An 18,236-nucleotide genomic window follows, 5' to 3' on the forward strand; every position below is an offset into this window, starting at 1 on the left:
TATTAATGTTCCGATTAATTAACCGATCGGGATTAAGGATATCTCATTCTAAAGTTTTCAGCTCTGGAGATGAAGAAAAAGAGGAGATCAAGTTATGATCTCGATATCCACCATTCAAAAGATTTCAGCTCAGTTCCTTTAAAATTGATTTTCTAAAATATGGCCAAGATTCTGCTGAGTGTTTACATTCTTTATTTGAATACGTTTTATTAATTCAAGATTACAATGTCAATAAAAAGAAAAAAGAGGAGAAAATGATTGAAAACATGAAACCTTGATATGACAAGCAAAAATGGCCAAATATCATGTATACTGACAAATCATAATTAAAAACAATAAATTGATAAATTACAAATTATAATATAAAAACAATAGATGGAAAGATAACTTAATTAAAATAAATAAATAAATACATATTTTGATGATAAAGTAATCACCAATAAACAGCAGAGTGATAATCATCCTTGCTTCTTTTTTCACTAAATAACCGCTAAATGTTTTATAATTTATAGGACCCACGAAACTATGAAATATAAAGACGACATTTAAGAAATTTTTAAAATCAAAACTTGGTCTAACAGTCGTCTTCTTATTACATAAATTAATGGTGCTCGCTATATATTTTTAAAGAGCTTCAAATTTCAGTAAGTTTAAATAAAAATTACAGAATCTGTAGCATGGAACATTCAAAAACTTCAGTTTCAGCAATGTCAGGTCTAAGAGGCACATGCCCTTTTTTATGGTCCTGTAAAATTTTAGCAGTTAGATACTGAAAAGTCTAAATCAAACATGACTGCAGATCTGGAACATGGAACAAGGAACTTTAAGTTTACTCGTCGGGCATTTCTGGGTCTAAATAAAATATTTAATTTAGTTGTAGCTACGGTTATATCAATGCAATAAAGACGACTTTTTCATTCAAATTTCTATTGTTTACTATCTTATTTCGAATTACAAATTTAAACAATCAAAGAGAAGCTTTTTTAATCAACAGCTTCTTTCTGTTTCGAGGATTTTGATAATGAAGACGACATTTTCGTATGTTCCAGGCAACTTCGAAAATTCAGCGCCAGCCGTGAAAACAAATTGTAAGCGATATATAAATTTTAAAAACACAATCCTTATAGACGCAACAGATAGAAGAATATTAGCAATCACCATCGAATATTTTTGGACGTAAGCTTATACCCCCTTCCTTTCATTTTTAGCGAACACTTCCTTTAAATGATTATATTAGGGAAGTGTTAGGCACCCTTTTTTATGTTCAGATTTAGATTTCTTCAATCCAGAACTTTAACTTCATAGAATAGGCTGAGACTTAAATGACAACCTTGAATTCATGAGTTGGACACTAAAAACTCTCTAGAAGGGGCTGATTCATTTGGTGTACCGTCCCGGTATTCCTGATATAGCCTGTACGTGTACTGTACTGCTTAAGATTCGGTCAAGTACTTGAAGGGATTCGTATTTTACAGACGTAGAAGGATTAAAAATTTCTAAAGTGACAAACTGTTATAAGCATAGTCTTTAATTGATCGAAATAGATGGAAAATCATAAATGTAAGAAATTAATGAATTCTGTCCAGTCGTCTCTGAATTCTCGTCCTTTTTGGGTAACCCTGCAGATGTTTAATTTCTGTTTTTGGTTCACCTCTCTTTTTCACCAAAATTCCATGAGAAAGGTTTCCAGAAATCATCTAAAATTAACAATTTTTTAGATTATAATTCTGATTATAATCCTATATACAAGAACTATACTACATTTTTAATTAAACTGAATTAATAGGATTTAAATCAATCGTTTTATCGATTAAATCTTAAAATTCTCTTGTTATTCAAAAATCATTTAATTTAATTTTTGTTTTTAGAATTTCATTGATTTTTATTGAATTTCATTGATTTTAATCAAACAAATCTGTGCATGTCTGTGAGACACAAAAATGAATTGAGGCTGGAGGACCTTCAATCGACCATGCCTCCTTGCCTTGAATTATGTTAGTTCGAAAACCACTATGATAGTCCACTATGCTTAGACTATCCAATTATACCTTGAGTAGAGAACTCTGCTGATGTAAACACAGAGGAGGGAGCTCCATCAGATGATACATCCTTATCAACATCCTATACAATCATTCTACGTTTATTTAATATTTTTAGGCTTTCAGAAGAATCAACAATTTCTAAAAAGTTTAACATAATTCAAAACTGTATTACTTAAATATTTGTCTTTGTTATGTACTTTTTATTATCGTTAACGAAAAATTGACTTTGCTTCGTTCAGGCATTAACATCTTCTGTCAGAGTCAAAGGTTTGCATAATTTCGTTAAAAATAGTGAAAAAATACAATTTTGAACACTTCGTAAATTTTTGTAATTGTTTATAAGGTCAAAAACCTAGAAAATCTAACAAACGGATATTTTGTAATATTAATGCCCAACTCTTTATAATTATCATATTCAGTGACAAAAAAAGCATCTATAATTTTTCAAGATCAAGAAAACCTGCCTTAATATATTTATATTTTTAATATAGATTAAAATGACGTCCTTACATGAACAAACACATAGATTAAGTCAGCCTTTATGTTGTGCATTATTGCATAATAATTAGACATAACTTCGTTAGTTTTTAAATACTTATACATACTTGATAGAAGGATGCAGGGAAAGATCCTAAAGAACTTGGTTAGGTTTTAAACACTTATACATACTTGATAGAAGGATGCAGGGAAAGATCCTTAAAACTTCGTAAGTTTTTAAATACTTATACATACTTGATAGAAGGATGCAGGGAAAGATTCTAAAGAATTTGGATTCCCTCCTTTATCTTTATCTGGTGCAATCTAGGATACAATTATTAATGTATTTTTAATCTAGAGCGCGTCCCATATCATATTTAAGCTTTAACGCCAAAATACGCACATAGTTTTCGAAAACCCTAGTATTTTCTATCTTCATTAGCCTGAATTATTTTTCTGGAATGATTCATTATTTTAAAATTTTCTGATTAGTCCCGAAAATTGCAATTTTTAGCTATTAACGACCTAATATTATGTGGGATAGGGTGTATGAAATAAAATAAAGCCCTTCGCTCATATTTACAAATAAAATTATATTTAACTAGTGTTTTAAAAAAACCGAAGTTTATGATACATTTAGAAAATTTCCTATCGTTTGTTTTTACCTACAAAATCTTTAAAGTATGTGTCAATTGTAAATCTTTTTATTATGAAATGATTCCGCTGACAAAAAATTATAAATAAGCTAACTATTCGATTTAAAACTGGTAAAAGAATTATTAATTCGATAAGATACCTGAAAATTTTGATCAAATCTCATAAAACTTTACAGAGAGAATCTCAAGATTTTTTTTTATAAAACCAATTGAAGAAAAATCAGAAAGAAAGGTATGGTATTTTCGTTAATGTTTTTTTACGCATAGTTTATAGTTAAAAAAAGATTATGTTCAATTTGCTGTGTTTAAATTATACCTGTGAATCAATAGAATATACATATTTTATGTCTCCAGCTCCAGCCCCTGTAGATGGTCCTAATACTATTGTACTACCTGACCCTATCCCAGGTCGGTATCCTTAAAAAATAAATATTAAATAAGCAATAGAATATGTCTTTAAAAACCAAAAATCGTGTTCAATCTTTTAATTAGTCAGTTGCCTGAATTCTCAGGCACACTGCCTGAATGACTAATTTTCCCTGTAACAAACTTAATCATTGTTTTGACCCACTTTCAGTTGTCAGATTTTGATAAATTTTAGCTTTTTAGAAAGCCTATAACATAAAGAAGAGGATTAAACAAGTTTTGCAAAGAAAGTTTTGCAAACTGTTCAAAGAAATTTGCACATTTTTAGTTTTTCTTAATTACATATAAGGTTATTTAAAATTTAGCAATTTGTTTGCATATTTGAAATAGCATGGTCAAGAGCTTTTCAAAAATGTATATTTTGATCATTTTTGGATATTGTTTTGAAAACATTTTTACTATAATAACTGGTTTTTGTAAAAAAAATCTATTTTTGCAAATTTCCTTTTTTTTGCGGATTCTAAAAGCAGAGCATTATAGCTTTCCAATGATGTATCAGTTGTCATATTTGGACATCGAACACGGGATTTCAAGGGGGGGTCAAATTGCCCCCCCCACCCCCCACCCAGAGTATCGTGGTTTTCAAGTACCCCAGCAGGGATACGGTTAAGAGAGTTATTGTCATGTTTTATTTTTCTCTATCTGCAAAGCATCAGGAGTGGATCCAATGAAATCATAAATAATGATTGATGGGCCCTATTTTTTCTAGTTAAAAAGGTTTGTCAAACAGTTTTTTTTTGTTAGTAATACCTGGGAAAGAGGAGCTTGATTGTGCAGAATATTCAGACGTACCTGATTGTGTTGAAGCAGAGTTTGAACTCCCAGGTTCAGAGTAGGACAAACTTGATGAGGTTGCTGGGGGGGAATAGGAAACCTCCTGGGTTTGTGTGTAAGTAGATACGGTTGGTGAACCTGCTGAAGATGAACTGGAAGCTCCAGAATAGGACTCACCGGAACTACCACTTGTAGACCCACTGGATTCAGGTGAAGAGGACCCTATTGATATGGAATATGATGATCCAGGTTGCTCTACAGATGGCGAAGTATATGAAATGCTTGATGCAGAAGGTGACGAATAAGAAGAACTTGGAGTTGCCGGGTCAGATAGCTGTGAAGGTTTAGTGTAGGAAGTAGGTTTTGATGGTTTTGAAGATGATAAATAAGAGGATTTAGGTGATTCTGAAGCTGGTTTCTTTACATCAGAATTTGATGTTTTTGGACCAGAATAAGAAGAACTTGGGGCTTGTGGACCAGAATAGGAAGAACTTGGTGCTGTTGGTCCAGAGCTCTGTGCTGGCAGGCCAGAATAAGAAGAAATTGACGTTTGTGGACCAGGATAAGACAAGCTCTGTGCTGGTTGTGCAGAATTATAAGAAATTGGTGTAGGTGGTCCAGAATAAAAGGAACTTGGAGCTTGTGTTCCAGAATAAGAAGAGCCAGGCATTTGTGGTCCAGAATAAGAGGAAGTTGTTGCCGATGCTCCAGAATTAGAAGAGCATTGTGATTTTGGTCCAGAATAAGAAGAACTTGATGCCTGTAAGCCAGAATTAGCAGAGTTAGTTGGTGGTGGTGCAGAATAACTGGAACTTGGTGCTGATGGTGCAGAGTAACTGGAACTTGGTGCTGATGGTGCAGAATAACTGGAACTTGGTGCTGATGGTGCAGAGTTGGAACTTGGTGCTGATGGGGCAGAATAACTGGAACTTGGTGCTGATGGTGCAGAATAACTGGAACTTGGTGCTGATGGTGCAGAGTAACCAGAACCTCCTGATCCTGAAGTTACTGTTGGCAATACATTAACTGTCCCTTTTTGAACAGAGTAGGGTGCTGGTCTTGAAGGAGCATTGTAGGTAGTAAGAACATCTTTTGGGTTAGAGCTGGCTGTTTTGGTTGGTGTTTCAGCTGGTCTTGATGGTTTGGATTTATATGTGCTTTGAGTTTCAGGTTTGGATGAAGGACAAACGCATGAGCAAGGCGCAGCACAAGTCATCTCAGGGATTTCTAAACAGACGAAAACAACAAAAATTTCTGATAGACATTTAACAAGGGGATGCAGGTACACCACATCTGAGGGTTTTATAAAAAAAAGGATGCCCAATTGGATAAACCCTCAGTGTGCCCCTGCATTCCACGAAACAGAATTGGATGGAATAACAGCAAAGTTGTCAAAATTAAGTTTAATTCTGCGATTGTATTGCCATCTAATAATGGGCATTTGTTTGAGGTCCGTTTATAACAATTAATGTTTTTAGACTTTGAATAAGCTCCACAAGAATCTAAGATGTAAATCCTATTTTAAAATTGCATGGTAGTCAGGTTTTATTACATTATGCATTTTTTCGAAACAGATTAAAGCGAAATTTCACGAACATTTTATTTTCGCAAATTTTTTTTCGCTGGAAACCCTATCACCCAGTTATTGCAAGACTATTGCAGAGTTTAACACCACGTAAACTCTGGTCTCTGGTTGCTGGGATCAACATCAAACTTTTATAACCTTACCTTCCTTACCTGCTTGCTTTGCCTTCCTTGGTTTATTTCTCTGATTCTTTTGCTGTCTTCTGTATCTGCTGTATTTAGGCCATCCTCGTCCTTCCAGCCTTGAAAGTATTTTAATTTTTCCCAGCTGAAGTGCCCGGCGTTGCCCGTGGAATGATAAATACACTTTTGAAAAAAAAAAAAAATTTGAGAGAAAAAAACATAATTTTGGAGAAAATAATAAGTCATTGATAGATAGTTTATATTGGATCAATGATTTGTTCGATTAAAATTTCTTGAAAAAACTATTTTTACTTAATGGACGCTTTTATTGAACAAACGACTTTCGTCTACTAACGATTTTACTGAACGGTTCATTTAGTGAGAAATCGAACGAATTAGATGGAAAATGAACAATAATTTTGAGCATTAACTAATCAATTTTTTTAACGATTGAAAAAAAACGAATTGGGTCGTTCACGGACAATAACGAATGAATTGAAAAAATCGACTCGCAAGGGTGTAACAATTGTCCTTTAGCAAATATTTAATTGCTTAAAATGATGTTGTATAGTCTACAAAAATTCTATTAAATAATGCCTGATCACAAATATATTATAAAATGTCGTCTTTTAAATATCTAGATTTTCACTTACAATTTGTTAAAATATTTTTTAAAGGATAACGTAACATTATACTTTCTAATTTATTTGTAAAATGATTTCTACTTTTGTGACTTCTATACTATTGAGTGTCCCACTCCCAAGAAATGTTAGAAATGATTTTGACAATCATGGTTAAATCGTTTTTGTACAACATTTTTAAAATAAATTTGTAATACAGGGTTATCCAGAAAGTATGTGAATGAAGAGACGACTGAGTGGAATTTATAAAATCTTAACCTTGAAGAACTGTGAAGAGCTTCGTCGATTTGGTTAGAGTTAACTGGAGGAAGTACATCAGTAGATTCCTAAATAAATAAATAATGTGATATTAATAATAAATGAGATGAATATATTTATAAATTTTGCTTATTGTCTGTCTGTTTAAATCCACTTAACGTCAAAATGTCTGAACCGATCTGGCCCAATTTTTTTCTGGCAAGAAGAGGTTAATAGGCGGTTAAAGGTAAAATAATTCCCGTGAAAATAATGTCAATTTCTTAGATTTTAGAAATTTAATCTAATTACATGTTAATAAGAAAATCGCAACATTTAGAGTTTTGACTTTTAAAAGTACGAATAAAAAATCGCAGTTTGGGCGCAATATATAAACATTTAAATTGTTGCTAGAAGAGGGACACTGCAGCAAAGTGGCGCAACTAGCACTTTTGTGAGAGGGGGCGAAATTTTTGTTGAGTTGATTTTTTTTTCAAAAAAACCCCTGCAATTTTAGGATTTGAAGTAAAAAAACAGCATTTTAAAATTGTTGAAGGGTTGGTTCTGTGCGCATTAATATATAAGCCATTTTTATATTATCCTTGGCTTGTTTTTGTGTTTCAAAAAAAATACTTTCAACAGCTTTAAAACGAATGACATTAGTAAATTAAACAAGTGCGCGAAGCGCCAAAATATTTCTGTTCTTCCAGTGTCTTTCCATGTATTTCTTAGTGTCTGTTAGTCCCTGGCTTAGTCATATTCACTGTGTATATAAAGTCCCCTATTACAGTCTACAGCAGTTTTTTTGTAATTCATCCACTAGTCATATTTGTTCAGTATCTAGTCCCTTAATCATAGGTCTGTGCAGTCCTAAGTAGTGAGTAGTTCCTGGCAGTGCTTGACTACATTTCGTCTGGCCATAATCCATATTAGTTTTTCTTATCGAAGTCCTTCTGTCCTTGTTTGCCAGTAAAGGGCTTACCCTGTTTTCCTGTTATAGTCTGCATAATTCCTAATAGTCTCATATGATCCATATTATATTTTGGTATTTGTCTTCTATGGCTAAACTTGATAAAAGATGGTCCACAATCATGATCATTGATGATGCTGGAGTCCAGTTAGGGGGGGAGGGGCTAGAGGGGGGCGAAATTTTCTGAGGGTGGGGCGAAACTCGGTTTGCCCCCTCCCCCGAGTAGCGCCACTGTACTGCAGTGTACATCTATCTATTTGTAAATATATTATATACGTTGCTTGTCTGTTATTCTGTCTGTCTGTTTGTATCCAATAAACGTCAAAACGACAGAACCGATAGGACCAAATTTTGTGTGGGACCTCACATGACCCCAGGGAAGGTTTATGCATACAAAATGAGTGTCTCAAAGTTTTTTTATTTTTTTAAAGTTTAAAATGCACGAAAAAATATTAGTAAATTCGTAAACTTTTATATTGTTTTATACAAAGAGAAGATGCTCACAGAATAAAATTTGAAATATAAGATGGGCGCGAAGCGCCCTTAAAAGCTTTATTCCTATTCCCTGTTAAAAGCCTGGTAAGATATAATAATTTAGATAGATAAGATAAAAAATATGAATAGGTAAATACAATTAGATAAATACATGAGAAATGATTAAATTAATCACGTTAAAGTAGCAACTCACTTTTTGTTTGTGATTTTGTGACAAACATATTATTTCCTTTGTTTGATATAATCACGCAACCTCCGACATATATATATATATACTACTAGTTCCTCGTATTTAAATTTCATACTCTAATGGTTAGGTACACGGTGAGAATCAGAAAACTCGTGATAACGGGATCATTCTTTAAACCATCAAAATACACCAATGAATGCAGAAACAAAAAATCAAGCTTCAAATCGGCATATATTCTTAGAGTTTTGGGTCGTCTTTATAGTCACATCCTTTGTGGGTAACCCTGTAAGAAGTTTTAGACTGAAGATGTGACTTTAAATGATCCGATGAACATGAGACACAGTAATAATGCAGTATATACAAACCCATTTCACTTATATACTAAGTGATTCAACATATAAGTTACTAGAAAATCTATTTGCTTTATAACATCAAATCCCCTTTAGTCTTGGTTTAATGGTGTCTTCCTATTCTACAGATTTCTTGTTATTACCATGTACATTGAATAACTCGTGGACTTTTTTACTAATATATTTGAAGGAGGGGAGAAATACGAGCCACAATAATTTCTAGTCCGAGCCACACTCTTCATTTTCTCGTCCAAGCCACCTGAAAATTCTCGTGCTTCCAATATATTTTTTTTAAGTGTCTAACCCTCCAAGATTTTTAAGAATCGATCCACGTTAGGGCATAAATAAAATATTAAATTTTTGTAAATCTAAAAAATAGTTTCAAATGAATTCAAGTTTTTAAGTTCAATGATCTCAAAAATGTTCACACTTTTTATATTCAAGGTATCAGATGCTGCCCAAACCAGAGACTTAAGACACTGATCTTTACAGACAGCTCTTCATATATCTAGAGCAGCTAGAAGATCCAGTCAGACTTAGGACTCCAGGAGCAGAATCTAAACCTGATACTGGAGACACTGATCTTTACAGACAGCTCTTCATATAACAGGAGCAGCTAGAAGATCAAGACAGACTTAGGACTCCAGGAGCAGAATCTAAACCTGATACTGGAGACACTGATCTTTACAGACAGCTATTCATATAACAGGAGCAGCTAGAAGATCCAGTCAGACTTAGGACTCCAGGAGCAGAATCTAAACCTGATACTGGAGACACTGATCTTTACAGGCAGCTCTTCATATATCTAGAGCAGCTAGAAGATCCAGTCAGACTTAGGACTCCAGGAGCAGAATCTAAACCTGATACTGGAGACACTGATCTTTACAGACAGCTATTCATATATCTAGAGCAGCTAGAAGATCCAGTCAGACTTAGGACTCCAGGAGCAGAATCTAAACCTGATACTGGAGACGTTGATTTTTACAGACAGCTCTTCATATATCTAGAGCAGCTAGAAGATCCAGTCAGACTTAGGACTCCAGGAGCAGAATCTAAACCTGATACTGGCGTCACTGATCTTTAAAGGCAGCTCTTCATATATCTAGAGCAGCTAGAAGATCCAGTCAGTCTTAGGACTCCAGGAGCAGAATCTAAACCTGATACTGGAGACACTGATCTTTACAGGCAGCTCTCAACATATCCAGTATAGGAGAACAAGATGATCTTGATACAAGAGACACTGCTCTTTACAGACAGCCCTCCACATACCCATCATAAAAGAATAAGATAATCTTGTGACAAGAGACGCTGCTCTTTACAGACAGCTCTCCACATACCCATCATAGAGGAATAAGATAATCTTAAGACAGGAGACGCTGCTCTTTACAGACAGCTATCCACATACCCCTCATAGAAGAATAAGATAATCTTAAGACAAGAGACGCTACTCTTTACAGACAGCTCTCCACATACCCATCATAGAAGAATAAGATAATCTTGTGACAAGAGACGCTGCTCTTTACAGACAGATATTCACGTATCAGTTGTAGAAATAGTTAAAGGACAAACAGGAGAACTAAGAATTTCAAGACACATAACAGAACTTGGACGTCTAGTACATATTGGATAACTAAGATACCCAGGATATACAAGATAACTAGGATATCCAGGGCAAACAAGTCCAACTACAGACCAGCCAATCCAACCACAGGTCAAGATATATTCTCCAGCTGGTTCTATGAACAGAGCTACTGGAGACTTGGAGCAGATAGAGTGTATGCAGAGGAGAACTGGATTACCCCGCCAGTACATCAGAGACTGCTCTATACTCTCCAGAGGATCCGGAATACGGAGACGCCGCTCATTGTAGAACAGCTTTTCACAGACCTGTTGTGAGTCCAGCAAGGAAGCAGCTGAAAATACAGAAAGAGCATCTCAGATAGAGAGAACAGATAATATAGCAGGGACTTCAGGAGAAGCTCCATTAGTAAAGGAAGCAGCTGAGAATGCATTAGAAGCATTTCGGATTGTAGGAACAGCTAAAGAAGCCGAGACTCTAGGAGCAGCTCCGGTAATGCACAGCTAACATAGCAGAGATTCTAGGAGCATCTCCAGTAATGAACAGCTGACATAGCAGAGACTCTAAGAATAGCTCTGTAATGAACCGCTAACGGAGACTTTAGGAACAGCTCCGGTAATGAACAGCTAGCATAGCAGAAACTCTAGGAGCAGCTCTGGTAATGCAAAGCTAACATAGCAGAGACTCTAGGAGCAGCTCCAGCATTGAACAGCTAGCATAGCAGAGACTGAGTTCGTTTCCCTTATGTCCATTTGACAGCCCAAATTTTTATTTTGAATAATCTTTTTTGTTTGTTAATTTTCTTGTGATTTTTAACAAAATTTTTAGCACTGACCTAAATATATTTTCAATAAAATGTGGAACTAATAGAGTTTCCAACGCAAGTAGATTTTACTTGCGCGCAATTGCGAGCCCTTGTGCGCAAGTGAATTTAATTGCGCTCAATTCCGTAATAATTGCGCGCAAATAAACGCAACGGAATTGCGCGCAATTCCGTCCAATTTTCTTGCGTTGTGTTTCAATTTAAAAAAATTCAATTTAAACCTTATGGCACGCTTTAAATGCAATTAATTATTGCACAATTCCTTTCAACAACAAAATATTCAATTTGATAATATTTCACTCTCAAATGCTAAGAAAATTGAATTTAAACTTAATCTTTCGTTTTATGATATTCATGTGCAGCATGAAAACCAGAAAACTCAGGCATAGGAAGACGACAGTTTAGACTCAAGCAGACCCATGTAACTGAATAAGTGATTTGATAAGTTGCTAATTAATTTCGTTTGACTTGTAACTTTAACATTAAATACACTGTGATGTTGTCTTTCTGTACCATAGTTTTCTGGTTCTCACTTTAGCAAAATATCTAATTTTGATAAAACAAACCTTACAATTTTAACCAAAAAAAGTGAACAACTGAAAAATGTATCATATGAAATTGTTAATTAGTAACTTAACCACAAGAAACTTTAAAAAACTATTGAAACAGAGATATTTAATTCCATTCTTGTATCTGCTGCATAAATTCGTAAATAACATTTAAAATTATTGATTTTTAGATATGAAACCAATTCCGATGCACGCAATTCCGCGCAATTCCATGCAATTCCACGCAATTCCACTAGTATTTAATTGCTTCCTTTTTCACAATTATAGCGCAATTCCGCGCAATTCCGCGCAATTCCACGCAACGGAATTCCGATTGGAAACCCTAGGAACTAACATCTACTTTTTCACTCTACAGAGGTTTGGTACATCATCATCCCCGAATTTCAAATTCAGCTAAAACAAGATATTGAGATTGAGGAAGCTGCTCAGAAAGCTCAGACTGAATTCGGACAGACGAAACACAACTCCTCAGATATCATAGGAAACTGATTCAACAAGAATAAACATAAACAGATGTATTTAGATCTATCTATGAAAATCTGATAAATCACATTCATTCATACTCTGCGAGATATATAAAAACATATAGAAAGAGAGCATTAATGGGATTTATGAAACGAAGACCAAGACAAATATATTTGTACACTCCCTTTCTCTGAGCAAATGATTGATCTCGACAAACCAGAAGATTTATGTCCGTAATTGTAATCGATAGTAGCAATATTCATTACAATACATTTAATTGTTGACTTATCTCCTGTAACAAACCAAAATTAAATATTTCAATTAGTCATTAAAGTTTTAATCTCCTGTTCAACGAAATAACCAACCTTTAATTCCCTCCTTTTTTTATTTCCAGGGAGGATAATTACTTATCCTCCCTATTTACAGGGAGGATAATTACTTATCCTCCCTCTTTACAGGGAGGATAAGTAATTATCCTCCCTGTGATCCATACAGATTTATCAAATAAATAGTTCTCTAATTTAATTTTATTTTTACATTTATCGCTCTCTCAATCAATTTTGAATAAAATAGTAAACTACACCTAGTTTAATATTTGATCTAGGAAAGATCAAAACATGTACATACAGCTTTACTGAGCTGTCATCAAATATATTATATTACATCATTCTTTTCGGGTTTACATAATTACATTGTAAAGTTGTTCCCATGAAAATGTTCGATAATTACTATTTTGTCTGCATTTTGAATCACATAGGGCTTTCTACTCTGAGGAGGTGAAGCTAAGGAACACTTTTCAATATTCTCTATTCTGACTTCGCTAACCTCTGTTTTTTCTACTTGATTAGAAGGTCCTTGAAGTTTATCAGCCATGGATTTTACAGNGGGGGGGGGGGTGGATTAAAATTATTGTACTTTCTTTAGTTATTCAAATCATCTAATTCTGCGGGAAAAATAAACATATAGTCGGATTTTATAGGTCAGGGCTGATATTAAGTATTTTTAATTATTTATAGCTCGAAAAAATTATCTTGAACTAAACAAATAAAAACTATTTCAAATTTTTCTTATACATGTTACCAATTTTACCAGTAATGAGCTAGACAACATTGCAAAACAAAACATACAAGCCTAGCTGCAGAATTCTACCCCGCGTTTTATTTCTTCAGTGTTGACCTTAATATTCTGTTTTTTTGACCTATTTTCCAAATTCTGGGTATTGTATATAAGTAATTATAAGTAAAACAGGGGTAAAACTTAGATACTTAATTATTTTTTTTAGCTGTACAAATAATTCTTTCTCTTCCTGAATCTTTTCCCTTCGATAAACCTTGGAGAACTGTGAAAGGTAAGATTTTTTCCACAATTGAATTTATGTTAAAAACCTTTTTAGTAAAGGGGAAAAAAATAGATCGATTAAAATTCAATTATTTACTTTTGTTTTTCTATTTTCTATTTTTTGAGGGATTAATATACATATATACACTTATTAAACTTATTTAATTGCTGTGGAAACAAAATGAAAAATGAATGAAAAAAAACCCCATGCCCTCAACAACACNATTCAGTATGGCTGAATATGCATATTTTAATTTTAGTAAAGCTCTTTGCATAAAAATTTATATTTGTTTTATATTAATTTATATTTGTGAAAAGGCTGATCTTTTTTAAAGGAACCCATGGGGTGATGTAGTCTTAACAACAATTATATTTTTTCAATTTAATTTCTAAGTGTTTTTAAAACCTACCTACTATTTCTATACGAAATTGTATATATATGCATTTTCGTACAAGTTTGAAACAGCTTTATATCAACTCTCGAGTTAGGAACTTCAGATAGGCGTCTCAAGGGTCTCGATGAAAAGCTAAAGTGATTAGCTTTCAGCCTATACCCCCTTTCATTTTTCCCTTACAGTCCCTTTAAACACTTGTCTCACGTTTCTTTTATTTTTATGTAAGCATAGGTCTTACCAAATATTTTGATAAAGTCACGTTTACAAACAATGTATTGTAAACCTCCGTCATAATTTAAATGTTTTATATTTTACAAACGTTTTGTACGTATCTACTTGTAATTGGTTTACAGAGTAAATAATTTCAAATTACAATTTTCCTAAATATCAACTTTGCCGAAAGCTCAAAAACAAAATTAAGAATATTTTTTAATAAATATTAAAAAATATAGGAAAATTATTTTTTGTAATCGAATTACTTGAAACTATTAAGACCTAAAAATAAATAATGCGATCTAAAAAAAAAATATTTAAAATCGTCCATATTTTTGCGAGCCGACAATTTAATGTCAACTACTACTACATGGGTCCCCCCCCCAAAATTTTATTTTCATAAATTACACTTGGCACCTTTATTCTTAGAAATTTTAAGCTAAATTCGAATCTAAAACGAATTTAGAAAAGAAGGACAATGGACACTAAACATTTAGCATTAGACACTAGACACTTGAACAAGACACTAGACACTAGACACTAGACACTAGACATTAGACATTAGACATTAGACACTAGACACTAGACACTAGACACTAGACGCTAGACACTAGACATTAGACATTAGACACTAGACACTAGACACTAGACACTAGACACTTGAACAAGACACTAGACACTAGACACTAGACACTAGACACTAGACACTAGACATTAGACATTAGACATTAGACACTAGACACTTGAACAAGACACTAGACACTTGAACAAGACACTAGACACTAGACACTAGACACTAGACACTAGACATTAGACATTAGACACTAGACACTATACACTAGACACTAGACACTTGAACTAGACACTAGACACTAGACACTAGACACTAGACAATAGACACTAGACACTAGACATTAGACATTAGACACTAGACACTAGACACTTGACACTTGAACAAGACAATAGACACTAGACACTAGACATTAGACATGAGAAACTAGACAATAGACAATAGACACTAGACACTAGACATTAGGCACTAGACACTAGACACTAGACACTAGACACCTAGACATCAGACACTAGACACTAGACACTAGACACTACACACAAGACACTAGACACTAGACACTAGACACTAGACACTAGACACTAGACACTAGACACTAGACACTATACACTAGACACTAGACACTTGAACTAGACACTAGACACTAGACACTAGACACTAGACAATAGACACTAGACACTAGACATTAGACATTAGACACTAGACACTAGACACTTGACACTTGAACAAGACAATAGACACTAGACACTAGACATTAGACATGAGAAACTAGACAATAGACAATAGACACTAGACACTAGACATTAGGCACTAGACACTAGACACTAGACACTAGACACTGGACTCAAGACACTAGACACTAGACACTAGACAGCATGATGCATGATCTGAATATTTACTAACCTGAAAGCAATAGAGAGCAGGAATACAGAGCAATAAATTCAACAAATTTAAATTCATTTTCTTCTAAAAACATAAAAAAAATTACGTCTTTAGATTTTATTTTTTGAAATTGAAACACTTGTTCATGAAATATAGATGATTTAAATTAAACAGGATAATTACTGCTAAAAAGAAAATCCTTGACATAAGACGCATCTGTATATGTACATATATTTTATCCTGACATCTGAAAAATTATTATTATTATAACTACGCATACTTGCTTGGAAACCCAGCGTTGCCTGGAAACTAAGTTTTTGTATTAAAGGCAATCTTCTTAGCTTAGAAATATGTCAGAGCTATGACAGATAAGATACAAATATTTTATTCAACAAATTTACTGCGACGTTTGTAATCTGCAGGTTTGGAGGTTGAGTAACGACGATGTAATCTAGGATTACGATTGAATTTGCAAATAGCAATGACTAATTAGCGTAAGTCTTGTATTTTGACATTTGATAAAAAAAATCGGCAGAAACGCGGAAATGTTCTGAGCTAAGTTAAACAAAAATTTGAGTTCTCAGGCTAAATTCCAAATAAAGTACAAAATTCCAAATAAAGTACAAAATTTCAAATAAAGTACAAAATTCCAAATAAAGTACAAAATTTCAAATAAAGTACAAAATTTCAAATAAAGTACAAAATTCCAAATAAAGTATAAAATTCCAAATAAAGCACAAAATTTCAAATAAACTACAAAATTCCAAATAAAGTACAAAATTCCAAATAAAGTACAAAATTCCAAAAAAGTACAAAATTCGAAACTATGAAATCCTATTTCTTATAACGAATAAGTATCCTAACATGTATTACCCAATCTATTTAGTTTGAATATTCGTCTCCATAAAACGTCCAAACGGTCGAACCGATCCGTCTAAAATTGTCAATATAAAAGGAGGCGAGAAGCGTCCTACAAACCTAGTTTTTAAAATTAAATCCGAATATTTTCTTAAAGGACTGTATACGCGCGTGATTTTAAGTTGAACTCAATGAAAAAAGGAGAATGCCTGGCACCCTATTTATAAACCATTATCGATATCGACGACAGAGCACTCCCTGTTTTTATCTCTAAAACTGTGTTCAAATTGTAGAACATCTGAAGTGTACGATGGCTTACGTTTAAAAACACAACACAACAGACTTTACATAAATCCCCTTAAAATATTAAACAAAATAAGATTAAAACCCAATAATCTTTACAGGTGTAAAAATTGTAAGCAACCATATTTTAAACTTTAACTTTAATGTGATCTAAAGGTTATCCATAAAGAAAGAGATGGTAAAGACGACCGGAAACTCTTACAATGGGACGATCCCAAGGTCTAATTATGAATCGTGAATTTAAGAAAACAAACAGTAGAGATGTCGAACAATCGTCTCTTAAGTCTCATTATTTGTGGTAAAATGTAAATGTAAATGTAAAATCTGTAGTAAAATGTAAAGTTTCATTAACTAACCATTCGTTTACTAATATATTAGGATTGAAAACTATCTGCAGTTTGTTAATAACTAGGTATATCAAAAATCCTTGTTAGGCACACGGTAACAACAATCCTGTTTAGTGGGGCACACGGTAACAACAATCCTGTTTAGTGGGGCACACGGTAACAACAATCTTGTTTAGAGGGCACACGATAACAACAATCTTGTTTAGAGGGGCACACGGTAACATTAATCCTGTTTAGTGGGGCACACGGTAACAACAATCCTGTTTAGTGGGGCACACGGTAACATTAATCCTGTTAAGTGGGGCACACGGCAACAACAATCCTGTTTAGTGGGGCACACGCGGTAACAACAATCTTGTTTAGAGGGACACACTGTAACAACAATCCTGTTTAGTGGGGAACACGGTAACAACAATCCTGTTCAGTGGGCACACGGTAACAACAATCTTGTTTAGAGGGGCACACGGTAACAACAATCTTGTTTAGAGGGGTACACTTTAACATGAATCCTGTTTAGTGGGCACACTATAACAACATCCTGTTTATTGGGCACACTGTAAGAACATCCTGTTTACTGGGAACACTGTAACAACATCCTGTTTATCTGGGCACACTGTAACAACATCCTGTATACTGGGCACACTGTATAAACATCCTGTTTACTGGGCACACTGTATAAACATTCTGTTTACTGGGCACACTGAAACAACATCCTGTTTATCTTGGCACACTGTAACAACATCCTGTTTATCGGGGCAAACTGTAACAACATCCTGTTTATTGGGCACACTGTGATAACATCATGTTCATTGGGGCACACTGAAACAACATCTTGTTTATCTTGGCATATTGTAACAACATCCTGTCTATCGGGGCACACTGTAACAACATCCTGTGTTTTGGGCACACTGTAACAACATCATGTTTATTG

At 33.9% G+C, this 18,236-nt stretch overlaps 1 protein-coding gene across 4 annotated transcripts; it reads right to left on the bottom strand.

The window, feature by feature from the left end:
• Positions 1-228: 228 nt before the first annotated feature.
• Positions 229-15,877, bottom strand: LOC111699337 (signaling mucin HKR1). 4 transcript variants are annotated; one of them, XM_023469989.1, is made up of 10 exons: positions 15,819-15,877; positions 6,982-7,049; positions 6,104-6,201; positions 5,335-5,602; positions 4,352-5,247; positions 3,492-3,592; positions 2,775-2,843; positions 2,049-2,121; positions 1,652-1,697; positions 229-852 (listed from the first exon to the last, which is right to left on the bottom strand). In XM_023469989.1, the coding sequence occupies exons 1-10, from the start codon at positions 15,873-15,875 to the stop codon at positions 756-758; spliced, it is 1,773 nt and encodes a 590-aa protein (XP_023325757.1). In that variant the 5' UTR covers positions 15,876-15,877; the 3' UTR covers positions 229-755. The 4 variants fall into 4 exon arrangements, with proteins under 4 accessions (XP_023325757.1, XP_023325756.1, XP_023325754.1 ...); XM_023469988.1 differs by having other exon boundaries at positions 231-852; positions 4,394-5,602; XM_023469986.1 differs by having other exon boundaries at positions 231-852; positions 4,352-5,602.
• Positions 15,878-18,236: the final 2,359 nt, after the last annotated feature.

The sequence above is a fragment of the Eurytemora carolleeae genome, unplaced genomic scaffold (genome assembly GCF_000591075.1).
Source record: "Eurytemora carolleeae unplaced genomic scaffold, Eaff_2.0 scaffold344, whole genome shotgun sequence".
In the NCBI taxonomy this organism is placed as follows: domain Eukaryota; kingdom Metazoa; phylum Arthropoda; class Copepoda; order Calanoida; family Temoridae; genus Eurytemora; species Eurytemora carolleeae.

Coding starts and splice junctions, on each gene's coding strand:
- LOC111699337 (XM_023469986.1), bottom strand. CDS start 15,875: ATGAATTTAAATTTGTTGAATTTATTGCTCTGTATTCCTGCTCTCTAT. Junction 3,593..4,351: donor ATCAAGCTCCTCTTTCCCAG/GTATTACTAACA, acceptor TTATTTTTTAAG/GATACCGACCTGGGATAGGG. Junction 2,122..2,774: donor TCCCTGCATCCTTCTATCAA/GTATGTATAAGT, acceptor ATGATTGTATAG/GATGTTGATAAGGATGTATC.